At 51.9% G+C, this 27494-nt stretch overlaps 1 protein-coding gene and 1 long non-coding RNA gene across 2 annotated transcripts; one reads left to right on the forward strand and one right to left on the reverse strand.

Annotated features, from left to right (window-relative positions):
- Nucleotides 1-279: 279 nt before the first annotated feature.
- LOC147980577 (uncharacterized) lies at nt 280-1876 on the reverse strand. The gene is made up of 3 exons (XR_015599801.1): nt 1107-1876; nt 944-1025; nt 280-410 (listed from the first exon to the last, which is right to left on the reverse strand). It is a non-coding gene; the product is annotated as an uncharacterized LOC147980577 (long non-coding RNA).
- An 8901-nt stretch (nt 1877-10777) lies between these two features.
- On the forward strand, nt 10778-27167 carry LOC125506458 (uncharacterized). The gene is made up of 4 exons (XM_048671269.2): nt 10778-11064; nt 11145-11267; nt 25945-25995; nt 26498-27167. Exons 1-4 carry the CDS (start codon nt 10778-10780, stop codon nt 27165-27167), a joined length of 1131 nt encoding a protein of 376 aa, XP_048527226.2.
- The last annotated feature ends 327 nt before the right edge of the window (nt 27168-27494 follow it).

The raw sequence follows: 27494 nt of genomic DNA on the forward strand, positions 1-27494 counted from the left end.
TACATGGGCCTGGCCTACAATTTGGCCTTTTTATTTTCTAGCGCACAACATTTTGCAGTCAATTTATTTTTTATTTCCAGCTTTTTTCCCAGCTCCAGTTTACAGATGGGTCCCAAATGTCAGATTTTTCACAGCTTATTAATAAGCAATATATATGTACTATATCAAAAGACAGAAGAGAGAAAGCATATGAAAATCTTCAAATAACAGCTAAAATAAGTTTATTACAATATGCTATACAGAACAGAACACGTGAAACTACAACACTCATTCACATCACAACAACCAGTTTCCATACACTCATTCACATCACATCAACCATTTTAACCATCAAATCTTGCATACCCAGGAACTTCCGCTTATGTGTAGACCTACAGGAAGGGCATCTCTCCAGCATCATCTCTCGTAACCTAAAAGAAGGAACATAAACCATCATCAGAATTTGCAACTTTTTGTCATGCCAAAATATTAATACTTGTTTAAAACAAAGGATTGATGGCAAAAATTATTTCCATAGCCGTTTGTTGGATACTGATGGTAGTTTGAGTAGGTAGGCTGAATAGTTCAATGTGTTAAACAACCAGGTGCATTTTTCTCTACAGCCGAACTAGGTATATAGTTCAAAGTCTATGAAGCATGTGACACAAAACATTTTTGTATTTCAGCATGATAGACCATAAACATAACTTGCTAATTACAGGTTTACTAACTATAGGTCCTGTTATCGGCAACCAAAAGCATTAGGCGATGAAGAACAGTATATTTTCAATGCAATTCATTAGCCAACCACCAATATGATAGTCCATGTGGGTATTACATCAGGGACAAGCCAACAGATAAGTACATATGACAAGAAACAAAAACAAAGAGGTCGTACAACACATGGCACGTGCATATCTCCATGACACCAACCAAGCAAGGAATGTACAAACAAGAAGCGCACCTTCAGCGTCTCATCATCGGTCATGATAGGTGTGCTGGTAGGTGGTTGACGAGCCTCCCTTCTTGTCATGCTTGGTCATGATCTGGATAGCAAAAAGAGGGAGGTTAGGAACATCACAATGACAGTACTGAGATCACTCAAGCAATCCTAATGATGCATGAACCTCACAATGTTGCCAACAAGCCAAGAACTTCCTTGATCTTATCCTTGATGTTCTCTAGCTCCAGGTTGTTTCGCTGCAGCTCAATATTTGATGCCGTGTGTGTACATGCATCAGGGCATATATACAATGTTCAAGTTAATATTCTCAGCAAACTATGATGTAACCAAAATAATTACTTCAGGACTTAGGATAAAAATTGAGCTTAGACATGAAACTTTACAGCGCTCATTTCAACCATGTTAGATAAACTTGAGGTAAATTAGCAATAAGGATATTGGTTACAAGCTAGGTGAAGTGCAAACAAAGTCCTATTATATTGATGTATCCCAACTTGTTTAAACTAGAGCAGATCGTTCAACTTGTGCAATCTAGCAGTCTAAAAAGAGAGAAGTATGTTCATTCTCAGTTACACATTAACTAGAACAAAAATGAGAGACATTAATTAGAAAAGAAATAAGAGACACTAATATAAGCAAGAACTTTCAAAAAGTACACATTAATTATTACATAGCATCTCTGGCACTGTTGTTGTTTGCATATTAAAACCAGTAGTTGTCCGCTATGAAGCATCACTCGTTGACCAACATTAGTATGTCAGCTAGCAGAATCCTCATGTACTAACTTAGACAAATTTGACATACTAATGCTAGAGAAAATAATTGTTTGCACATCATCGTCCAGGACCTCCTACAGGATCATTTCACTCTAATCTCCTACCTGACTAAACTAACAAGTGCTCAGATTACCGACAAAAACAAGTGGCAGTAGCTCAAAAACAAGCAAAACATCTGTCCAGGTGACCCGTTCGGAGTAGCGCGTAGTAGAGCACCTACACCCTGCATCCACGCACATACGAATCAGTCAACGAGTCCATCAATAAGAAAGGGGTCGAGATTTCAATGTGGGGAGGAAGCAGCTGACCGTCCAAAGAAGACAGGCCAGTTATAGATGCAGAGTTAGGCACACTCAATTTTCGATGCCATCGCTGCTGTCGCCGCCCGGATCGGGGTGTCATGGAGGAAGCGATCTGAAGCATAAAAACTGAGCAAAATTAAAAGCATCAGTCGCTAGAAGCATGTAGGCAATAGTACTGGATAATATTTAGACCAAAAGACATTTTATATTTTTAGACAGAGGGAGTATTACATAGTTCAACAAACCCATGTCAAATTAATCTAAAAAATGAATTACTAAACCTGCCTGACTAAATCAAACTCAAACCAATGCATCAATCGACACTAGCAGTAGTACACTGAAGAAATCGACACTGAACGGAGGCAATTAATATGTACAGCTAGCACTCATTTGCCTATATTCTGCACTTGAATTCAAACCAATCACTCTATTTCAGAAGATGCGACGATTGTGGAAACAGTGGCACTGAAATATCTGTAACGAAACTATGACTAATGTAACACAATAGGACACAACGTTCAAATGTGCTGCCATGCATTTAACGCGTCGATGCAGCACATATAATCTCACCACGATACTAAAAGCCCAGAGCAACTTTGAGTTACTGGGTAGCAAGTGGAACCAAGGTTGGTTTTGGTCTGAATTATCATACAAAGTTGTGATGGTTTCAGAATTCAGATGTGTGGTTCCATAGTCCCTCTGAAAAATTAACTGACACACTGGGCATGCCCAACTAATTTTGTGTGGCATCAACATCACAACCCTATCAATTCACAGATTGCCTAACTGTAGCACTATAGCACATTATCCCATCCAGAGTATAATTATCAGATTACTGGAAGTGATATATGTCAGCCTGTGGAGTGTGGAATGATAGAATGACATTATCGGATTGCCATGTTGTTATACAATAGATACACCTAGCCAAGGAGCTATCCGGAAACTATTGTCATGACAGCAATTTCGACCCCAACTGACGCTGACCGTGCTCTGTGCAAGCAGCTAATCCAAAAGATCGATCGCTCACTCGCTAGTTTGCGCCAATCACCCCCATTCACAAATCACAGTCAAGCACCTATTTGAACCGAACCTGAAAAGGAGGAGAGGAAAAGGAAACTATGACTCGAGCACAAAATTGTGAATGCACACACACTGGTGAAGAAACTAAAACTGCAGAACCATCCATTATTCTTATATACACAACTCAAACACAAATCTGTGGCCAGGTAGCCACGTATTCATAGGCGACTCGAGTAATTCGATGAAGAATTCCATACGGGGAGCCGGAGAGGAGAGGTGCTTGGATGCGTACCTTGGGTAAGGGAACATGCCGAGGATGTAGCCCTTGGGCCTGGAGGCGTCCGAGGTGCGGAACGTGCGGTGCTCCTCCCAGCGCGCCTGCCACCTCGGCTCCATCTCGTCATACGGGTACGCCCACCTCGCCCACACCTTACCCACGTCGGCGCCGGTGCAGCAACGGCAGGAACGAGTGCGGTGCGGCGAGAGGAGCACACAGCGCTGGTGGGCCGCGGCGACCGCGGGGGGGAGGGGGGCGTGCGGAGCTGGAGTGGCGGGTGCGGCGTGAGAGCCATCAGGGGTTGGGGACGCGCGCACCGGATCCAAACTGATGGGAGGAAGGAGCGGAGCGGAGCAAGCATGAGAGGATGCGGTGCCGGCCATGGAGCGCAGAGCGGGGCGACCGAGCGCTAGGATGGATCTAGGGATCGAGGGGAGAGGTAGAGGGAGAGGGTGGGTCCGCGGTGGGGGTGGAAGGGGGGTTGCCATGGCGTCGATCTAGGGTTTTGACGTGGAGAGAAGGAGAGGGTGGAGTGGAAGGCGGAGGTCGCCGGCGGGGCTGGGGCTGGGTTTGGGGGAGTGGAGATCGGCGGCGGGGCCGGGTTTGGGGTTGCGGGAGAGGAGAGGATGGATCTGGGGGACCGAGGGGAGGGGGGAGTGGGTGAGTGGGGGTGGCGGCGGGCGGGGGTCGGGGGGAGGGTGGGTGGGTGGGTTAGGGTTTTTGATTCTCTGGAGAAGCTCCACCGTTGGATGGATGTGTGATGGATGGCTCAGATTGCGTCCAATTTGGTGATCCGCGTGAAAGCGGTTCCTCGCGTCTCATTGGCCGGCTATCTCGCACTTGAATTTCAAAATTTTGAACCCAAAACTTTGAATTTTTTTAAACATAACAATGACATAGTTTGTCAAAATGATCTCGTTTTTTTCATAAGTGTGCATCTTAGAATGGCAAACGATGCCATAGTTCGACGGCTTTCATTTTCTTTGCACAAAAAGATGATTTTCCATTTTTCAAGTGCATAAAAAGTTTTTTTGTGAAGAATCTACCAAATATTTGTTCCAAAATAGCACAACTCCATTTTTCAAAAATATTAGACCAGATTTTATGTAAAATTGACCAAATAGTTACATGTCAAAAGCTTTTGATCCACCTCTTATAAAAAAACAAATTTCACCCCATTCAGTAGGAAGCGGGGGAAAATTTGAATGAAAATTTGTTCAAATGATTTTGCATTGTGCACAAAGGTGCATCTTGTAATTCCAAACAATGTTTCCTAAGGAAGTTTACACTTTCTTTGCACAGAAAATTCATTTTCCATTTTACGAGTGCCCGAAATGAGTTTTTTTGTGAACGACCTGCCATATATTTGTTGCAAAATTGGACCAAATCATTTTTCTAAAATACTAGGCCATATTTGATTCACAATTGTGGTGAAAAAGACAAATTTCCGCCGATTCAGTAGGAAGCGGGTCAAATTTGAACTGTAGCTGCCTCATAGTTTGCTATTTATTTTTTCCAAAAATCATTTATAGGTACATAAGTATCTCTTTAATCAGATAAACATCAAAAGTTTTCCAAGATTCAACCACTAGTTAGGAACGGTCAAGCCCGCCGTTTTGACCGCATTTTGAAACGGGCATAAAAAATTCAAAAAAATCAAAAAATGGAAAACATTCGCATTGTGTCATTATATGTGACCAAGTTTCCAGAAAAAATAATAAACTTGTAATACGGCAATTATTTTAAAAAAGTGTTATCAGAAATGAGCTATCATGCGTGAAGATTCATGGCTTTCAAGTCAAATGATCAAACTTATGGCCACATTCATGGCATAGTTTGTTCAAATGATCTAATATCATGCACAAGGGTGCATCTTGGAATTACAAACAAAGTTTCCTAAGGGACTTTTTATTTTCTTTGCACGGAAAATTCATTTTCCATTTTCCGAGTGCCCGAATTGAGTCTTTTTTGTGAAGGACCTACCATATATTTGTTGTAAAATTGGACCAAATCATTTTTCTAAAATACTAGGCCATATTTGATTCACAATTGACCAAATGGTTAGGTGTCGATCCACCTCTGGTGAAAAAGACAAATTCTCGCCGATTCAGTAGGAAGCGGGTCAAATTTGAACTGCAGCTACCTCATAGTTTGCTCTTTATTTTTTTTAAAAATCATTTCTAGATACATAAGTATCTATTTAATCAGAGAAACATCAAAATTTTTCCAAGATTCAACCACTAGCTAGGAACGGTCAAACCCATCGTTTTCATCGCATTTCGAAACGGACATAAAAATTCAAAAAAAATCAAAAAATTGGGAAACCTTCGCATTCTGTCATTATATGTGACCAAGTTTCTAGAAAAAATAACAAACTTGTAATACGGCAATTATTTTAAAAAAAATGTTCTCAGAAATGAGGTATCATGCGTGAAGATTCAGGGCTTTCAAGCCAAATGATCAAACTTATGGCCACATTCATGGCATAGTTTGTTCAAATGATCTCATATTGTGCACAAGGGTGCATCTTAGAATTCCAAACAATGTTGCCTAAGGGAGTTTTCATTTTTCTTTGCACGAAAAATTCATTTTCCATTTTTTGAATGCCCAAAATGAGTTTTTTTGTGAAGGAACTACCATATATTTGTTGGAAAATTTTACCAAATCATTTTTATAAAATATTAGGCCATATTTAATGCATAATTGACAAAATGGTTTGGTGTCAAAAGTTTTGATCCACCACTTGTGAAAAAGACAAATTTCTGCCGATTCATTAGGAAGCGGGTCAATTTTGAACTGCATCTACCTTATTGTTTGCTCTTTATTTTTTCCAAAAATCATTTCTAGTTACATAAGTATCTATTTAATCATAAATACATGGTTTGGTGGCGATACGTCGAGGTTTGGATGTGGCCCAGGGCCCCACCTCCAAAGTGCGTAAACTCGCATGCCCGCCGTGTGGTCACCGCATGACCTTGGCGTTGACATGCGTTCTGGGAGGCCTAGGCATGTCTAGTGGGTTGGGCACTCCCCAGGTAGGTGCTAGGAATAAAATTACAACAGAAGAATCTCACGAGGAGACTGACCTATGCTCAAAGATGAATTAGCAGCCAAGTGTTTGATTAGCAGTACGCGAAATGCACATGGCCAATGGGCGTGAGTTTTGGCTGAGGATGATCATCTACTAAGGAGAATGTCTTCACAAATTTTTAGCTCAAAAGGAGGATCCTAGGTGGTACTTGCTTTGCAAAGTACCACGCTGGACAAAAATATGAATGTTGAAGCTGGGTTCAAAATAATGAATGGATTGAGCTGAAATTTGGTGGAGGATGGTTATTTGGGCATAGGAAATCATTTTAGAAAATTGATACCATTTGGACATGCCAAAGTAGTACTTCCTTCACAATGCTCTTCTATGGACAGAAACTTAGGAAAACTAGTGAGAGAGATTGGATGAATGAAATGAGCTCAAAATTGGTGTAGGTAAGTTACATAGGTATGGTCATGCGCTGGTAAATTTTCAGATCATTTGGGTAAGCCTAGCCAGTACTTACTTCACAAATCTTCTCTCGAGGTAGAAACTTTGGAAATTTCCTGAGAAAGATTTACTAGGAAAATTGAGCTGAATATTATCATGTGGCAATGATTTTGGTATGGAAGAGTGCCCAAAAAATTTGAGGGTAATAGGAGGGGTCTAGATAACACTTGCTTTGCAACATGCCAATTTGGCCATAAAATATAAATTGAACATGGGCTCACATAAATGATTTGACTGAGCTAAAATTTGGAGGAGGGTGATAATTTGGGCATATGAAGGAACTGTAAAAATTTCATGTCATTTCGATATATAAAAAAGGTACTTCCTTCACAATGCTTCTAGGTGGACAAAAACTTTGGAAATTTGCCGAGGAAGATTTGCTAGGCAAATGGAGCTGAATTTTGTCATGCGGTAATTATTTGGATAGGAAAGAGTGCCCAAAAAATCCAAGGGCAATCAAGAATATATAAATAGCACTTCCTTCATAAAGTGTTGTTGTGAACAGAATAAGAAAATGAATATTGTTGAATTAGTTTTGAACTAGGCAAGGAAGGATTTTTACATATTTGATGAAGATATGACCCAAAGAATTTATGAGATTGTTTTGGGAATTTTGGGAATGGCAGAAATATAGGTTGCTTCATAACCTAGGGCAAAAACCGCCACATGGACATGACACATAGGCAAAACTGATGAGGTCGCGCCTAGTCATAGCAACCCACCACAATTTACAAGGTTATGACCATCTATATTAGTCATGATCAGCTAGAAGTAAGGCAGCAGACCAGTGCTATCTGCTTTATGACCATTTCGTGTAAGGAAATTACGACCTTTCTGACCAAAATGGTCGTTATAGTTTAGGGTTTGGAGCCCCCCGAACAGCTTTTGACCAATTGGTCTAAAATGGTCATAGATCTATGACCAATTCTTACAGGGTCACTGACAGAAGGTCACTAGTTGACATATTTCTTGTAATGTCTCAGTTGCGCACTAGTGGGGACAAAATGCACAGCAAAGAGTAGTGTTGGTCTGTAGGACCAGTCTAAATCCAGATGTAACACCCAGGAATCGGTGGGTTTGGCCGAGGCGTTACACCTTTGTGAATCTCTACCACCATAGCGAGGCGGCCCAAGGAGGAGGGGTGGGGGGCATGGGGCACCCATGTGGGCCCATAGGGCTCCTCCCATGCCGTGATTTGGCAGGTGCCTTAGGTCCCACATTTCTTGTACCGACGCATTTTATTTTATTTTGATTTATAACTTTGTAATTTTTTGGAAGCATAGACACGAAGATAGAAAACTGGCTTTTGTCACACTACTAATATCTTAGTCCAAAGATCATAAATAGTACTTTCTCTGTATTTAATACTCTCTCCGTTTATTTGATCTGCATATTAGGTTTGACTGAAGTCAAACTTCATAAAGTTTGACCAAGTATATAGAAAAATAATATAAACATATACCATAACATATCTATATGATGTGAAAGTAGATTCAATATTAAATTTAATGGTATTGATTTGTTATTGTATATGTTAATATTTTTGTTTATAAACATTGTCAAAATTTACAAAGATTAAGTTTGATCAAAGCTAATACACAGACTAAATAAAAACGGAGGAAGTATACAGAGTTTGACACTGGACTCTAAAAACACCTTATAAAATGAACTCTAAAAACATCTTATAAAATGTTACAGAGGGAGCACACGTTATGACAAGAAATATAGCATGAAAATGATCCAGCTCTCATATGCAAAAATAAAATAAAAATGTAGCACTAATGGTGACATATTCTTGCATATCTCATAATTAAAGGGCATTGTCGTCTGATAAAAATGGCAATCCAAGGGCAGAGGTCACCCTCTTTGACTGTCAGACGATCGAGCAGCTTCTTCTTGTTAGGTAGTCAACTTCGCATCGGGCATTAGCTCTGGAGCCGTACCATAATCCTGTAGGATAAAAATCATAATCTGCCTGGTCTCCTCTTGACCCGCTCCGCGCAGTGTATCCTAGGGCGTCCCTGTCCGACGTCTCTTCCGGGAGTCACCGTAGTACATCAATGCACACGCTTCCGCGGTCTATGTTTATTGCAGGTTCTGGAACAACTCGCACTACCTGTATCAACCTTGCATCACACTATACATACATGAGACGACGTGTTGACACGACCGGAGTCCGGAGGCAGATCCCGAACATTTCTAGTATAGAAAGCAACACCAGTCAACCTTCCTAATAATTTTTCTTGTACGTACCTGCATATACCATATGCTACAAGACGCACCCGTCAACCTATATCAAGGACGAAGAAAATCAATCTGTGGGCCCGCTTGTCAGATCGTGGACCAGCAAAATCGAATAATGCCCCTACCCTTGACAATTATGATCAGCGTAAACATATCTCTGAACGTGAACAGAGTTTGGCACGAAGGTGAATGTAATACAATGTCTTCGCCTACGAGCATCGCCAACGGTTTTCATATCCGTAAAATCTTTGGTTTAGGGGAAGTTGGACAATAAAAGCACAAGTGATCCCAAAATAAACGCGGTTTTTTTAGGAATTTGGTGTAATCCGCCCAACTTCCTAAATATTTTAGAGATGACCCTTCCCATAAAATGCCACAGCAGCGCGCCGTCGCCATATGCACTGCGTCGCTGGGCAGCATCTGCTGCTGTGCCGCCATCACTGACCACCGCTGGCCGCTGCCGTCGACCACCATCTTCTGCTCTCTAGGCCGCTGATGAAACCCGGTGCCGGTGTTGCGTTACCGCAAAAAATCACTTTTAGAGATTTTTTTTTGGAAACTAAGAAAAGACCTCACCTGTGAACTTCCCCTTAGGTTATATGGGCATCCCTTAAACCACTTTTACGATGAGTTAACTCACAGTAATTGTTGGGGACGCCATAGTCTGCTCCGGTGAATTAACTCACAGTAATTGGTGGAGATGGTCTAACCTAGACACCATAGTCTGCTTTGGAGAGAGAGAAAGAGAGAGTGATCCAGCGATGTCTCTTAGTAGGAATAATATCTTTTAAGTTCTATCCTTGTTTTAATGGTGCGTCTAGCATCGTCGAAGGACGTGTGGAAGCGTGTCTTCGTCAGATCTCGCGGGATTCGATCGGTGCTAGTCTTTGGTGGATATGTTTGGATCTGATCTTCATTCGTCTTCGTTTGAGTGTTTACAAGTTTGATCCTTCTGATCGACGACTTTCATCATCGGTGATGATTGTTGCTTAGGTGCGCTGGTCCTATGAGGTCTTAGCACGATGAATTCTTGACTGTCTACTATAACAAGGTTTGTCCGGCTCCAATTAGGGAGGGGCGATGAAGGAGGCGCGCCTTCGACTTGCTCCAGTGCTCGTAGTCGTCGCTAAACGGTCCACGAACATGATTGTAATATTTATTACCTCTGTTGTTGTTTGTACTGCCATGACTGAAGCCGAATAGATTGAAAGATTCTTGGAATTTTTTTAAAAAAAAATTGAACACAGTACAGACGCAAGTGCTCATACATACGCGCATACACTCACCCCTATAAATGCGCACACGCATACCCTACCACTATGAGCAAACGTCTCCTTTCACTGAAAGCGCATCATGAACTTGAACCCTGGTGGACTCGGATACCACTGTCCCTCTAACTATCCAATCACAGGTTGATTCGTTATTTTATTTTAGAATTGCCTGGTAAAGGTTGGATTCTTTTAATACACCGTCTCTGGACGTGGATAAAGAAGATGAAATGGAACCTCTAAACGATTACGTAGTTGGCTGACGGCAGAGGAGCGTCCGTCTATAAAACTAGCTCCACCAATATCGGTAGGTACTCCACAAACTAAACACCTCCTAACAGAGTGGCTACATCTCAGCTCAAGAAAATCCACTCTCTTGCTGTAACCTCCTGCAACTCACGAGATCAGGATGGCATTTCAGCAAGAGGCCGTAGGAAAGCTGTGGGAGGAGCTCGGCCGCAGCTACAATCTCAGCGCCAAGCTTCTGGCTTTGCTCAGCCAACCCAGCCACCTCCTCGATAGCCATGGCCAGGAGATGGCTGTGGCCATAAGCCAAGAGCTTTCTCAGGTGTTCAGGGCGTCTCTGTCGATGTTCAACCCCGGCAACAGTGGTAGGATGGTGGAAGGCAGGGCGACAGCGCCCGAGGCTGCGATCATGGAGGGTAGCATCAGCCAGGCCACTCCGGCGATCATCAGGTGCACTACTGATTTACTAACACTGATCCATCTCGATTAGCACTGCTTCCTTACTCTGTTGTTTCCATGAACCAATTTAGTGGGGAAGAGGTTACTCCCCCAAGAATAGGTAAAGAAGAGGAGATTACAGCCGAGCCTTACAAGGATGGTTACAAATGGAAAAAATATGGGCAAAAGAACATTAAGAACAGGAAGTTTGCAAGGTGAAGTTGTTTTCTTGATGCGAGTTCTCCTATTTATCCGCAAATATCATGCATGATACTTACTGCAACTGTAGCCAAATCACAGAGCCATTTACTTTTTTGTTTAAGTACATCAGTAACAAGAACTAATACAAATTAATGAAGCACATACATTGTTGGACGAATAGTATATAAGTGTTTGAGCAATGGTTATGTTTACAAACATAAGGACTTTCCACACGTTAAGACTATGCAATACATTTTCAATACATATGAAAACGTGTCGGAGTGAGTGACCACGGGTAGCCTAGCCGGCTCCCTTTGGCCTTTCTAAAAAAATTACGAGCCGATCCGGCTCTTAAGAATCCAAGACATGGGGCCGCCTTCCCCTGGTCGGCTGTCTCCTAGGCCGGCTATTGGAAGGCGGCCCGACTTCAGCCCTCATGAAGAAAGCCGCGGGAGGGCCGGCTCCGAGGAGCCGGCTGCGAGAAGGCCGACTCCAAGGAGCTGGCTCCCATAAAGCGGTCAAGACCGTACCCCCGAAGTCTGCATCCACATAACGGCGATGTGACGGGGCGTGGCTATAGTGAAGCCTGCCACCCCCGAATCCCGGAGCGCGCCTGGCACAGTGCGCCGTACGGGTGGCCATGACCCGTCCGGCGCGGCACTGTTGCCACACTGACCCTGATGTCATCCACGACGGGCTCCCAGTACGGCCCATGGGCGGTGGGCCCCTTCAGGCAGAGAGACACCTGAAGGCGGCCTGGCCTCCCCCAGTCGGCCCGAGACGGAGCCGGCTCTCTCCAGCCAGCTTGCCACCCCCTCGAAGGAGACGCCCCATTAAGGAGACAAGACGCGGTGAGGCTACAGTGGTCACCTGCCGGACGGCAGCACTGTAGCCATGCTTACCTCGGCGAGGCCCTCGTCACCAAGATTGAGCAACAGTAACCAGCCATCGACAAGGCCCTGGACAGTGGGGCCTGCCTGTCGACCAGGGAGCCGGCAGCCGGCGGGACCCACCAGCCGGCGGGCCCCAGCAGCCGGCGCAGAAGGCGGAGAGCGAAGACACAGACGGCTGGGGCCCACGCTCAGCCGGATTACCGTTGTAATCCCGGGGGTAGGCCTATATAAACCCCCCGGGACACCCATGCAAAGGGTGGATCCCTGCTAGTTTTAGACACCACGTAGGGAGGAGAAGAGAGCAAGCAGAGCCCTTCTTCCTCCTCTCGCCAAACAGCTCAAGGAGCATCGTGTAGCTACTTGTTCATCTAGTGATCATGCAGAGACCCCGCAGAGCAGCAGTAGGGGTGTTATCTCCACGGAGAGCCCCGAAGCTGGGTAAGATTCGCCGGCGTGCATGTCTTCGCCTCATCCCGTTTCCAGGCACCGGCGATGTTTTACTGGCTCCCACAATGATAAGCCACCCGCTGGCATATGTCGCACCTACCACCCGACATTTGGCGCCCACCTTGGGGCCAGGTGCACCGTCGTCCAGAAACCTGTTCTGGACGGGAACCCTCTTCCTCCCTCGCGAGCGTAGCCAGCCCGGCACGCCCGATGGCGCTTGCCACGACGCGCTGCAAGGCGTCACCAACGCCTGCGCAGCGAGCAGCCTCGCTGATCTCCTCGACAAGACCCTCATCTCCGACGAGCTCGCCTCCGACGCGGGCACCGACCACCTCGTCAACCTCCTCGGCCGGCTCCATGTCTCCGGCAAGCCTGCTGTGGACTTGGAGTCGGTTGGCTCCACCAATCCGATGCCTGTCGACTCCGACACGGCCTCGTTCGACACCTTCCCCACCAATGTCACGATCTACAACGACCCGCTTCCCCGAGCCGATGGCTGCGACGCTGTCACCACCGAGGTGATGGTCATCGGCCACGACGGCGCTGCTGACGAGAGCGCACACGATGCCCCGCACGCGGCGGTCCACGACTTGTCCATCCCCCTCCCGGCCGACGCCGACGCTGAAGCACTGGAGGCTCGCCGCCTCGCCCTCCTCGCGGAAGGCCGGAAATTTGTTTCCATGAGACGCCTCGCTGAGGCCCACCGACGCGAGGCTGACCGCGCCGCCTTTGGCATGCCGCCCCCAGACAGGCCCAGCCGGGTCGGCGTTGTCAGACAGCGCGGTGCTGTCGTTGCCGGCACGTTAGGAGTCGACCGCCCAGTCTACGCCACTCCACTCGAGAACCTGTGCGCCGCCCAGGCGGCCGTAGATGAGCTAGACGGACTGGGGGCCGAAGAACTCCCCCACATGACCCGACGCATCCAGCAGCTGATCGATGCAGTCGCGCAGGGGCACGAAGCCGACGCCCGCGCGGAAAGCCCTCCGCCACGCCGAGATCACGGCGCGACGTCTCGGACGCCCACTGCGGGTAGAGACCGCGCGCGGCGCGAGAAAGAGCCGGCTGCCAGCCGAAGCCAAACCCGGATTTCCATCGAGCGAGACGCAGAAGGCCACCCTCGGGCCGTGGAGTGGCAGGGCAACCCGCCTCCGCCTCGGCCCCATGGAGAGAGATATCCCACCCCTCCGCCGGTGGCGCATCCGACTCTCAGCGGCCGACTAGGTCGCCGCGAAGGAGTCGGCGAAAACAATGCCCGCCATCGGATCGACCGCCTGGCGCGATCCCTGGCGCTGGAAGAAGAAGACGATGTCTGTCCGCCTTGCTTCGGCCCCCGCATCCGCGACGAGCCCTTCCCCAGAGGGTTCTCGCTCCCAAGAGACACGCCCAAGTACAACGGCCCCGTGAAGCCGAAAGATTGGCTGATCGACTACTCCACAGCGGTTAGCATAGCCAACGGCAACCGGCGCGTTGCCGTGAAGTGCGTGCCCCTCATGCTGCAAGGCACGGCGCGGACCTGGCTCAACAGCCTCAAACCACGTAGCATCAACAGCTGGCTAGACTTTACAGAAGCCTTCGTCCGCAACTTCACCAGCACCTACAAGCGGGCTCCCAAGCCCAGACAGCTCTCCTTGTGAGTACAAGGCCCCGCCGAGTCAACTCGCGACTACCTCACGCGTTGGGCCGAGCTCCGCAACTCTTGCGAAGGGGTGCACGAGGTGCAAGCCATCGAATACTTCACAGTCGGGTGCCGAGAAGGCACCCTCCTCAAGTACAAGCTTCTCTGCGACGAGCCGACTACCCTCGACGAGCTTCTGGACATAGCGGACAAGTACGCCACCGCCGACTCCTCAATGAAGACCGAGCTCCGGGTAGACGCGTCCGGAAAAGTACTCAACCCGGCGCCCAAGACACCTGCTGGGGATTCCGGCCGACGCCCACACTCGAACGACCACAAGCGCAAGGGCCCCGCGCCGCCTCCCGCCAGTCGGCAGGTGGCCACAGTCGAAGAGGTGCCACCCGAAGGGCGGCCCGCGCCCAAGAAACCCAAGGGCGGCAGGCCGGCTTGGCAGCCGGCCTTCTCCTACGAGCAAACTCTCGACGCCCCGTGCAAGTTCCACAGCGGCGCGAAGCCGTCCAACCACACAACCCGGAAGTGCCATTGGCTCACCCGAATCTCCAAAGGCGAAGGGCTCGCGCCGCCTCCGCCTGTCGGCCCGCCGCCTCCGGTTCCGCCGGTGCCGGCCGCTCGGCCCGCAGTCGGAGCTGTGCATGATGAGTTCCCCGACGAGCATGCCGCCTATATCGTCTTTACAAGCCAGCCCGAAGACCGGCGCAGCAAACGCTGAGAGAACCAGGAAGTCAGCATGGTTGCTGCCAACCCCGCCGAGCACATGCACTAGTCAGAAAAACCTATCAGCTGGAGCCGGGCCGATCACCCAGAGGTGATGCCATCTCCCGGCTCTTATGCGTTGGTTCTGGATGCCACCCTTGCAACGGACAGACGCGCCACCTGCTTCTCCCGTGTGTTGATAGACGGCGGGAGCAGCATCAACATCTTGTACTGCGACACCCTGGAGAAGCTGAACGTCATGACAAAGCAACTCATGCCTACTCGAACAGTGTTCCATGCATCGTACCCGGCCTGTCCTGCGCCCCCATTGGCAAGATCAAGATTGATGTACTTTTTGGGGACAAGGAGCATTTCCGTCGGGAAGCGATCTGGTTTGAAGTGGTGGACCTGGAGAGCCCTTACCATGCATTGCTTGGCCGACCTGCCTTGGCCAAATTCATGGTAGTTCCCCACTATGCATACCTCAAGATGAAGATACCAAGCACAAAAGGCGCCATCACCGTAGCCGGCGATTACAAGAAGTCCTCTGAGTGCGCAGCAGCAAGCAGTCGGCCTTGTCCCCCGATCCTAAGGAGCATGATACTCAAGGATCTTTCCAGTCGGCCAAGGAGACGAAGAAGATACCTCTTGACCCCGAGCACCCAGAGAGGTTTGCCGTCATCGGGGCAAACCTAAACAGCAAATAGGAAGGCGAGCTCGCTGATTTCCTCCATGAGAATCGGGACATCTTTGCATGGTCCCGCAAGGACATGTCGGGCATCCCGAAGGAATTCGCCGAGCACAAACTACACGTCCGAGAAGACGCAAAGCCAGTCAAACAACCCCTTTGCCGACTGTCGGAGGAGAAACGCAGGATTGTGGGAGAGGAGATAGCCCGGCTTCTGGCAGCCGGCTTCATTATGGAAGTTTTCTTTCCAGAGTGGCTCGCCAACCCGGTCCTCGTGCTAAAGAAGAACAACAAGTGGCGCATGTGTATAGACTACACGAGCCTCAACAAGGCCTGCCTCAAAGATCCCTTTGCCCTGCCGAGGATTGACCAAGTGATAGACTCCACGGCCGGATGCGAGCTATTGAGTTTCTTGGATGCTTACTCAGGGTATCACCAGATAAAGTTGGATCCGGCAGACTGCCTGAAGACCGCCTTCATCACGCCATTCGGAGCCTTCTGCTACCTGACTATGACATTCGGCTTGAGAAATGCCGGTGCCACTTTTCAGCGTTGCATGCAGAAGTGCCTCCTCAAGCAACTCGGCAGGAATGCCCATGTCTACATAGACGACATTGTGGTGAAGATGGAGAAGCGCGGCACATTGCTGGAAGACCTCAAGGAAACATTTGAGAACCTACGCCGGTTCCAAATCAAGCTTAACCCCAAGAAATGCGTGTTCGGAGTACCAGCCGGCCAGCTCCTAGGCTTCCTGGTCTCCGGACGCGGCATCGAATGCAACCCAGTAAAGATCAAGGCCATTGAGAGAATGGCGATTCCCACCAAACTTCAAGACGTCCAGAAGTTTACCGGATGCTTGGCCTCCCTAAACCGCTTCATCAGCCGGCTCGGAGAGAAAGCTCTCCCCCTCTACCGCCTCATGAAGAAGACCACTCACTTCGAGTGGAACGACCAAGCTGACCAAGCTTTCCACGAGCTGAAGAAGATGCTGGCCACCCCGCCAGTCCTAGCGGCGCCGACTGAGAAAGAGCCCATGCTCCTCTACATTGCCGCAACCAGCCGGGTGGTCAGCACCGTCATCGTAGTCCAACGCCCAGAAGAAGGCCGAGCCCAGCCGGTCCAGAGGCCGGTGTATTATTTGAGCGAGGTGCTGTCTACCTCGAAGCAGAACTACCCGCACTACCAGAAGATGTGCTATGGCGTGTACTTCGCCGCCAAGAAGCTGAAGCCCTACTTCCAAGAGCATCCCATCACGGTCGTATGCACTGCCCCGCTGGCCGAGATCATAGGCAGCCGGGATGCATCCGGACGGGTGGCGAAATGGGCCATCGAGCTGGCCCCTTACACAATCTTCTACCAGCCTCGCACTGCCATCAAGTCCCAAGCATTGGCAGACTTCCTCGTCGACTGGGCTGAGACCCACTACCTACCGCCGGCTCCCGACTCCACTCATTGGCGCATGCACTTCGATGGGTCCAAGATGCGCACCGGCTTGGGAGCCGGCATCATCCTCACCTCTCCCAAAGGTGACAAGCTCAGATACACGCTGCAAATTCACTTTGCCGCCTCCAACAACGTGGCCGAGTACGAGGCGCTCATACACGGGCTCCGGCTTGCCAAAGAACTCGGCATTCGCCGGATCCTATGTTATGGCGACTCGGACTTGGTGGTCCAGCAATCATCCGGCGACTGGGATGCCAAGGACGCAAATATGGCAAGCTACCGCTTCCTCGTTCAGCAGATCAGCGGGTATTTTGAAGGATGCGAATTCCTCCACGTACCGCGAGCCGACAACGAGCAAGCTGATGCTCTGGCTCGAATAGGCTCCACCCGGCAAGCAATACCAACCGGCGTCTCTCTACAACACCTCCTCAAGCCGTCTATCAAGCCGTCTCCAGAGTCCGATTCCATCTTTGTCCCGTCTGACCCCGGCGCGGCCGGGTCTGGCTCGAAGAACCAAGCAGGTGGCCCGGGGACTTCGATAGTCGGCCAGGGGGTATTAGCAGGCGGCTCGGGGACTTCCGTAGTTACGCCCGGCCCGGGGACTGCCTCACCCGGCACGGGGACTACGGTAGTCGGCCCGGAGACTACACCAACACAACAGGCGGCGGCCGACTCTAGCATTTCACCGCCCAGCCCGCCCGCCCTAGTCACAGTAGCCGTTTTGGCAATAGAAGAAGTCGCAGCTCCGTCATGGGCTCAATCCATCCTCAACTTCCTAATAAACCAAGATCTGCCGGCTGACGAAGTAGAGGCAAGACAAGTCCAACGCCGAGCCGGAGCATACACAATCGTCAACAGAGAGCTCGTCAAGCGCAGTGTCACTGGAGTCCTCCAGCGATGCGTCGAGCAAGAGAAGGGCATTGCAATCCTCAGAGACATCCACCAAGGAGAATGCGGCCACCATGCGACCTCAAGATCACTCGTCACCAAAGCCTTCCGCCATGGTTTCTTTTGACCGACTACTTTGGATGACGCCAAGGAGTTAGTTAAACATTGCAAAGGGTGCCAACTCTTCAGCTCCAAGCAACACATGCCGGCTTCAGCACTCAAGACCATTCCCCTCACCCGGCCCTTCGCCGTTTGGGGACTGGACATGGTGGGCCCATTCAAGACGGCGCGCGGCGGCATGACACATCTGCTTGTCGCCGTGGACAAATTCACCAAATGGATTGAAGCAAAGCCGATAAAGAAGCTGAATGGGCCGACTACCGTCACATTTATCGCAGATATAACAACTCGGTACGGCGTGCCACACAGCATCATCACCGACAATGGCACAAATTTCGCCAAGGGATCCTTGGCACGTTTCTGCGCGACGCAAGGCATCCGGTTGGATCTAGCATCCGTCGCCCACCCGCAGTCAAACGGCCAGGTCGAGCGAGCCAACGGCCTCATCCTTTCCAGCATCAAGCCTTGACTGATCGTACCACTGGAGCGTTCAGCCGGCTGTTGGCTCAATGAGCTGCTGGCTGTCCTCTGGAGTCTGCGCACTACACCAAACAAGTCAACCGGCTTCACCCCTTTCTTCCTCGTGTATGGTGCCGAGGCGGTCATCCCAACTGACATCGAGTTCGACTCGCCTCGAGTAACCATGTACACGGAAGCGGAGGCCAAGGAAGCACGAGAAGACGGCGTCGACCTGCTGGAAGAAAGCCGGCTGTTAGCCCTCAGCCGGTCCGCCATCTATCAGCAGGGCCCGCGCCGCTACCACAGCCGGAAGGTCAAGCCAAGATCCTTCCAAGAGGGCGATCTTGTGCTCCGGCTGATCCAGTGAACAGCCGGCCAGCACAAGCTCTCGGCCCCTTGGGAGGGCCCCTTCGTCATTAGCAGAGCCTTAGGCAACGACTCCTACTACCTGATCGACGCGCAGAAGCCGAAGGCACGAAAGAGAGACGACTCCGGCAAGGAGTCGGAACGACCATGGAACGCCAACCTCCTCCGAAGGTTTTACAGCTGAAATGCAGTATGTATCACGCTAACTTTTGTACTAAGTACGAGACAATAGGGCCCCCGAGGAGAGCTCGGGGACTGCCATCTTTTGTCTATAAATGAAAAGTATCATGCTTATGGCCTTGTCATTGCATTTACTTTTTCCGTCCGGCACCGGGTTCGACTAGTCGGCCCAGGGACTGGCCGCCTGGAGTTATATTAGAAGTCCTACCCGCAGTCAGACAAGTAGTGTGCCGGCTCCCAAGCCTTCTCTTGCCAAAAGTCGCAGTTCGAAGAACCGGCTGTCCGGCTGGCAAGAGTTAAGGGCAGGAACGGGTGCCCACACGAAAAACGGCTAGGGACTAATGGACTAATATAACAAAAGCCGGTTTTTCTCCCACCACCGACCGGCTACCAAAGTAGCCAGCCGGCCGGCTTCCATTCACCTCGCTCCAATCTAAGAAAGCTCGAGTACTTGCCTTCCCAGAAGGGGAAGACGGCAAAGGAAACAGCCTAAGGATAAAAAGCATACGTGAATGGAAACCAAACATGCACACAATAATATTTACATAAAAGACCTTCAAAAGGCCAGCATTCAACATAGTTTGGATACACCCCCAGTGGGTGGAACTGCGAAAGCTTAATAAAATTGTTCAGAAGGCAACAAGCAGGAAAAAACAAGGACGGCAGATTAAGCTGGCGGAGTGACCGAAGAGCCGGGCAGGTCGGTGGAGACGGCAGTGCCGGCTGGAGGAGCGGCCGGCTGGCGAACCTCGGCATGATCACCGCCCCCCGCAGAGGGCGCGCTTGCGCGCGCCTCGTTGCTCGAGGCACGGTCAGGCTGAGGCTGGCTGGCTGTTCCACCGGCCGGCTCGACGTCTTCGTCTTCCTCTACTTCGTCGTCTTCGCCTTCGTCGCTAGAGGCGATTTCTTCTGCCAAGTCTTCACCCGCCGCCGGATCCAGCCCGAACCACTCCTCCGCCTGGGCAACGCCGTCATCATTAATCTCGGGAGCGAAGACGCTGATGTCAGTACACTCGGCGATTGTCGATGCGCGCTGAGCGATAGCCGGCCGCACCTCCGCTAGCTCCTCGTCGGCCTCTAGCCGCCAGGTGCGCAGCTGGTCCAGGTTCAGCCCCGGATACCAAGCTCGGACGAACTCCAGCGCCCGCCCTGCTCCAAGCCGGGCCGCCGACGCCTTCCAGGCCTCGAAGCGGCCAACCGCAACCTCCAGCCAGTCAGCAGTCCGACTCGGGGTGCGGGGAATCGCCTCGCCTGGCCAGAGGGCGGCCAACACCTGCGCTCTGGCGCGCTGGAGGCGGCGGAGCATACGATGAGCCGGCTACAGCCGCGCTTGGACTGCCAAGAGTTGCTCTTCAAGCGACTGACTCGCGTCCGGCGCGACTTCAGCCCCCGCCTGCCGGCGCGCTTCGCGATGGGCCTCGATGGTTTGGGCGGCGAGGACGGAGTAGCCAGGAAAGTAGCCTGCATAGAGAATAAAAAGCAGCTCAAGTCAGAACACAAGTCAGGCGGCAAGGGGCAGGCAAGGAGCGAGGAAGGCGGCTTACCGTCGATCAAATCCTCAATACGGCCGAAGCCTTCATTCAGCGCTTGCCTAGTCTCAGCCCAGCCCGCCGCTTCAGTCTCGAACTCGGCCTTCAGGGCGGCTTCGTTATCCTGCGCCTTCTTCAGAGCCGCCTTGTGGCTCTCCTCCTGGTCAGCCAGCTTCTTGGCCATGCGGTCACGCTCCAGGACCAAGGCGTCGTACTCGGTTTCCTTGGCACGAAGGGTGGCCTGCGCCTCGCTGAGCTGCCCCCTTAAGTCGGCATTGGCTTCTGCGAGCACGAAAGACAAAAGAAAAACCAGTAAGGTGAAGTCGTCAGGAAAGATCCGACCCGACTGCTCAGCAGTCGGCCCGAATCTCGGGGACTACACCCAGTGGGTGCACTGACGCGCCCCCACAGGAGATGAACGAAACCAAGTACGTACTCCGGCTGCTGATCAGGTCTTCGGTTCTCCGACCCAGCTCCTGGGCCTGGGAGTTGAAGGCAGCAGCGCAGAGGTTATGATACTCCTAGAAGATTAGACAGGAGGCGAGAATAAGGTAGTCGTCAAGGAAGATCCGACCCGACTGCTCAGCAGTCGGCCCGAATCTCGGGGACTACACCTAGTGGGTGCGCTTACGCGCCCCCACGGAAGAAATTAAGAGAACAATGCAACCAAAGATAGAAGACTCACCCGGATGATGGCCCGCGTCGCAAGGAACTCCTGGGTGTATTGCTGCAGCGAGGCGGCTTGGGCCTGAAGCCGGTTCCGAACCTCTTGGGCCGCCACATTCAGCTCGCCCGTCCCGCCGCTGGGAGTCCTCTCGGACGTGCCGGTGCTGGCCGCCTCCAAGGCCTCCGCCGTCCGGCGGGCACCCGAAGCTCGGTGCGGCTGGGGCGCAGCGGTGCCTCCCCCTGCGCGCTGGCGCACTGCCGGCTGCACCTCGAGGCCGGCTCCCGCTTCCGGCTCACCCCCAGCCGGCTACTCTGGCCCCGCAGCCGACTGGCCGCCTTGGCCCGCTCCGGTTGGCGCTGCCGGCGGCGCCCTCTCCACGAAGATCACGGAGTCCTCCCTCCACTCCATCACCGGCGGTTCTTGGTCGACCTCCTCCAGCGGAGGCACAGGAATGTTGGGGGCCACGGCACGGAGGGGAATGACTAGCAGCGGAGGCTGGTTGTGCGAAGCCTCCGCCTCCGTCTCCGCAGCTGCCGCCTCCGTCCGAGCCTTGGCTGCTGCGTCGGCCTGCTCCTTCATTGCCTGGGCGGCCCTTCGCTCCGCCGCCTCCCGCTCCTCCCGCGCCTCTCGTGCGTTCCGCTCCGTGGCCTCCCTGAGGTCGGCACGGGGATCCATGCGGCGGGAGCCTGAAGACCCTTTAGTCGGCCCGACTACGGAGCCGCACGGACCCCGCTCAAGGGAAAGCGGCGCCCTGTCCGGCGAGCAAAGAAAGGTTTAGAAGAGTTTTCAATCGAAAAGAAGAACAACAAAAAATATATCCAAGCATTCGACGACTTACGCTGAGATCGCCTGCGGCTGCTTCACCGCCTTGCGGAAGCGGGCCGCCTTCGCGGCCGCCTCATCTCGCTTGGTCGCCGCTATGGAAGCCTTGGACTTCTTCGGACGGCTACCGAAGAGGATCGACACGGCCTGGTGCTTCTGGGCGCCGTCGCCAGCAGCCGGCGCGGCGGACGAGCTCGTGCTTTGATGATCAGGCGCCGGCTGGCGGCGCGGGGCGACTTCAACCTCGGCATCATCCGGCCAGTCCTCGAAGCCGGCCGTGAGCCCCGCACCTCCGGACCCGTCGCTTTCCCCCACGATGGCGTCTTCCATGGCGGCCACTCCCAAGTCCGGGTCGTCGGCGTCGTCCACCGTGCAGTCGGGGAGGAGCTGGCGCTCTACCCCCGCGGCCCCGGCTGTCGGCGGGAGAAGAGGGTTCTGCAAAAGGCAAACGAACTGATCAAGAGTCGGCTATCATGAGGCCGGCTACAAAAGGAAGAAAAGAAGAAAAAACTTACGACGGGCGGAGGGTTGGCCCGAGAGTACGGCCCCTTGCCGTACCGCCAATCCTAGGCGAGCTTGCAGTTGGAGATATAGTTCACCATGTAGGAGACCTCCGCATGAGGCATCTCCCTGGTGCTCAGCCGGCATGGGTCGAAGCGGCCGCTCATCTGACAAACCATGTGAGGCCGGCTTTGGAGGGGAAGAACCCGGCTCTCCACGAAGGCGGCCACCAAGTCGGCTCCGGTCAGGCCCTCCGACTGGATCATCACCCGAAGCCGGGAGACGGCTACGTTCCCGGCCTGAGACAGCGACCTGGCCCGGTAGCTCCACGAAGGCTGCCTCCCAGCCGGCGGGCCGGCTACATAATCCGGCAGGTTGACGTAGTCGCCTTGCTGGGCGACGTTCCTCACGTAGAAATAAGACTTCTGCCAAAGCTTCACCGACTGGATCAGTGGAATGGACGGGAACGGATTGTTCTCGCTCGCCCGCCTCATGGCGATGAAGGCTCCACAGGGGGCGGGCACGCCCGCGACGACGGTGCCGAGTTTGCTCTGGAAGAATTCCTCCCAGAGCTCGAGCGTGGGGAGGACCCCAAGGAAGCCCTCGCACAGCGTGACGAAGGCCGACAGCAGCATCACCGCGTTGGGCGTGAGGTGATGCGGCTGGAGGTTGTAGAATTCGAGGAAGGCCCGGAGGAACCCGCTCGCCGGAAGGCCAAAGCCGCGCAGGTAGTGCGAGCGGAAGATCACCCGCTCGCCTTCCTCCGGTGCCGGCAAAATCTCCTTCTCCGGCGCTAGACGAACCCGAACGAAGTTCTCGCCGGGCAGGCATCGCGTCTGGCGGAGGAACGCGACGTGGTCCTCATGGACGTTGGAGCCATCCCACGAGCTTGACAGCGCCATGGGGCAGCGCGGCGAGAAGCAAGACGATGCGGCGGCGGAACGGCGCGGCAAAGAGCTGCTGCGGGGAAGAGAAGAAGAAGGAGGGCGAGAAGGGGGCGGAGTGAGGGAGAGCGCGCGAGCCTCTGCCGCTCCCCCTCCTCCTCCTACTTATAGACCGCGCGGCGGAGCCGACGAGGCGCGGCGTGGGGGAACGTGGGGATCAACTGCGCCCACTCCCCCATGTCCCGCTATTACTGTGCCTTGATGGCAGAATAAAACCGCCGTGGGAAGGCGAGCGGTCCATGTGGGCCGCGGAAGATCCGCGCTCGGACCGAGGCCTGTGAGTGGCGGGCCCGGGCCTGCGGCGGCATCCCGTCGTGCGCGTGCGTTGGTAGGATTTCCTCGCCACGTGGCCCGCGTTCCCGCCTACAAGAAACGGAGCTCTCCGAAGTCGGCGCGCACAAGCAAAGCCGGCCCCTCAGGATAGGAAGCTGACCAAGCTTCTCGTCCCTTTATCAGCCTCGAAGCTCGCTCAGCTTCGGGGACTACTGTCGGAGTAAGTGACCACGGGTAGCCTAGCCGGCTCCCCCTGGCCTTTCTGAAAAAATTACGAGCCGATCCGGCTCTTAAGAATCCAAGACATGGGGCCGCCTTCCCCTGGCCGGCTGTCTCCCAGGCCGGCTATTGGAAGGCGGCCCGACTTCAGCCCTCATGAAGAAAGCCGCAGGAGGGCCGGCTCCAAGGAGCCGGCTGCGAGAAGGCCGACTCTGAGGAGCCGGCTCCCATAAAGAGGTCAAGACCGTACCCCCGAAGTCTGCATCCACATAACGGCGATGTGACGGGGCGTGGCTACAGTGAAGCCTGCCACCCCCGAATCGCGGAGTGCGCCTGGCACAGTGCGCCATACGGGTGGCCATGACCCGTCCGGCGCGGCACTGTTGCCACACTGACCCTGATGTCATCCACGACGGGCTCCTAGTACGGCCCACGGGCGGTGGGCCCCTTCAGTCAGAGAGACACCTGAAGGTGGCCTGGCCTCCCCCAGTCGGCCCGAGATGGAGCCGGCTCTCTCCAGCCGGCTTGCCACCCCCTCAAAGGAGACGCCCCATTAAGGAGACAATACGCGGTGAGGCTACAGTGGTCACCCGCCGGACGGCAGCACTGTAGCCATGCTTACCTCGACGAAGCCCTCGTCATCAAGATTGAGCAACAGTAACTAGCCACCGACAAGGCCCTGGACAGTGGGGCCTGCCTATCGACCAGGGAGCCGGCAGCCGGCGGGCCCCAGCAGCCGGCGCAGAAGGCGGAGAGCGAAGACACAGACGGCTGGGCCCCACGCCCAGCCGGATTACCGTTGTACCCCCGGGGGTAGGCCTATATAAACCCCCCGGGACACCCATGCAAAGGGTGGATCCCTGCTAGTTTTAGACACCACGTAGGGAGGAGAAGAGAGCAAGCAGAGCCCTTCTTCCTCCTCTCGCCAAACAGCTCAAGGAGCATCGTGTAGCTACTTGTTCATCTAGTGATCATGCGGAGACCCCGCAGAGCAGCAGTAGGGGTGTTATCTCCACGGAGAGCCCCGAAGCTGGGTAAGATTCGCCGGCGTGCATGTCTTCGCCTCATCCCGTTTCCAGGCACCGGCGATGTTTTACTGGCTCCCACAATGATAAGCCACGCGCTGGCATATGTCGCACCTACCACCCGACAAAACGTCAAGACCAAACTCTAACAAATTTTTTTACCGCAAATAGTTTTCCGAATACCCCATTCATATCATAGAAGACCAGCACTTTTGGATGAGGTGTGAACTAAGATAGAGTTAAGGGCTGGACCTATAGCTAACTTCACAGAGCACATTGATTTACGGACCAAGAGTGAATTAGAATCATCTTTTTTTGGCGAAGTGAATTAGAATCATCTTGCTAAAGATAACATGCCCTTTCTATGTATTATCATTCATTTATTTATAAAAGTTAAAATAAAACAGTAGCGTTAAAAGAACCTTGTAGTCCTTTTCATATGTTGCCAATGGTTAGGGAATTTCATGGAGACATGGAACATAACACCCCTGCTTGCGCAAATCTCATTATCTTAGGTATTTCTTGAAAATTTTCAACTTACAATTCTATAAACTTGTGTTCGTTTATATTTCCGCCAAATCCATTAATTGAGGGGACTCGTGTGTGATAGATTTTTTTATCCAGATCCGAATGTGCCATCAAAGTTTCCTCATTTACTCCCAATATGCAAATATTTCTTTATTGAGGTCGAACCTTATAAGTTATCTAGAAACCTTAAGATACTCACGCATTCTCGTAACAGATATTTGTGTGAGTGGGAAATTTCTCATATTTAAAAATAATGTTGACTTGTTTCAAAATACAAACAAAAGCTATCAAAGTACATACTTAATGATGCTGAAATGTTGCCAGAATGTTGTGGAAATACTGAGAGTAAAATGGTATTTTCAACTAACAGCGGTATATTCAGTAATGACTTCATAGTCAATAAGCTGTCAACCAACAAAAGGTACATGGGAAATCAAGACACAAAAAACGCTTCCTTTTTGCGATGGATTTGCTTACCCGGAATAAGTATATGTAGCAAATGAACATGCATGCATGTGCCTTATTTTCGGCCTCGCCCGCTAGCTAGACTGGCCACCTACGTCCTAGGAGCTGCAACATGGTGCCCAAGCCACCTCAGAGTAATGAATTTGCTAGTCTGCCAATCTGAGTGAGTACAATGGAATCTAAACTCAGCGAGCAAGTTGCATGAATCGCTTTCAGGAACGAATGACATGCATGCGCCATGCCAACGACTTGCCAAAAACGTCAAGATAGCTAATTAAGCTCGTGAACAGCGTACCGGTGTCCAAAAAAGGATGGTACATGTAGATACAGTACAATAATTTTGATTGGGACCAGGCAATAATTACATCCTCGTCGTCAGTTCCTCACATTCGTGTACCCGTACGTTCTTTGCGTGGCCCAGCTGATCGACCGACTCTCTACCTGTATATGCAATGCAGGTTGTACTTCCGATGCATGCATAGCCATGAGCGCGGCTGCAGGGCGAAGAAGCAGGTGCAGCAGCAGGATAGCAGCATCGGCAGTCCTCCATTGTACAAGGTCATTTACCTGAACGAGCACACATGCCACCAAGCGTTTCCCAACGTGAACATCACCAATGCAAATGTACCCGCGACGAGCACTACGACAAGGAACGGCGCCGACTTTGATCATGCACGCCGCCACCTCCACGTCGGCGGGAACGGCGAGTTAGAGGACAGAATCATGACCTCGACCTTCAGCACGGTCATCGGCGGAGCTGCCCCTGCTGCTCCGTCGTTGTCGCCCTTGCAGTCGCCGCCTCCCGTGGAAGCGAGCCCGAGCGATCCGGCGTCGTACGACACGGGTGGCGGACAGTCGCCGAGCCTGCTGGACTTGAGCATGTGCCTCGACGAGACGATGATGGACGAGATGTATTTCTCGTGCGGTTCGCCATTTCGTCCGGTCGAGGCACCCGCAGCTCCATGGTCGTTGTCGTCCTTGCCGCCGCCGCCGCCGCCGCCCATAGAAGCGAGCTCGATTGATCCGGCGGCGTACATGCCGTCCCGCGGTGGACACTCACTGAGCCTGGACGCGATGACGATGGCGGAGATTTTTCTCTGGAGCAGCCCGCTATTTTCTCCACGTTGACGCAGCTGCACCGCAGCCAATCAGCCACGGCGCCCAACGGTGTCGCCGGCCGGTTCATGGACACAGCGTCAGCATGGCCAGAGTACAAGCGAGCAGTGAGTGGTACAAGCAAAACATACAGTAATTAGTGATTAGTCACATGGAAGGGACGTGCATCTCCGTGTGAAAGTTAGTCGTAATATGCAGTGAGTTCAGATACAGATCTTTGTTCAGACGCACGGCTTAAACGGCGACTCATAGTCTGTGACTAGCTCGTAAGTAGCTAGCTAGCTAGGGTGTCCTGCTTTACTTTAGTGATGAAAACTTTACTTTCGTGATGAAACTTGA

Source organism: Triticum urartu, chromosome 3A, assembly GCF_056163025.1.
Source record: "Triticum urartu cultivar PI428250 chromosome 3A, HENAU_Tu73, whole genome shotgun sequence".
Taxonomy (NCBI): domain Eukaryota; kingdom Viridiplantae; phylum Streptophyta; class Magnoliopsida; order Poales; family Poaceae; genus Triticum; species Triticum urartu.

Coding starts and splice junctions, on each gene's coding strand:
- LOC125506458 (XM_048671269.2), top strand. CDS start 10,778: ATGGCATTTCAGCAAGAGGCCGTAGGAAAGCTGTGGGAGGAGCTCGGC. Junction 11,268..25,944: donor AAGAACAGGAAGTTTGCAAG/GTGAAGTTGTTT, acceptor TTCAACTAACAG/CGGTATATTCAGTAATGACT. Junction 25,996..26,497: donor AAGCTGTCAACCAACAAAAG/GTACATGGGAAA, acceptor TATGCAATGCAG/GTTGTACTTCCGATGCATGC.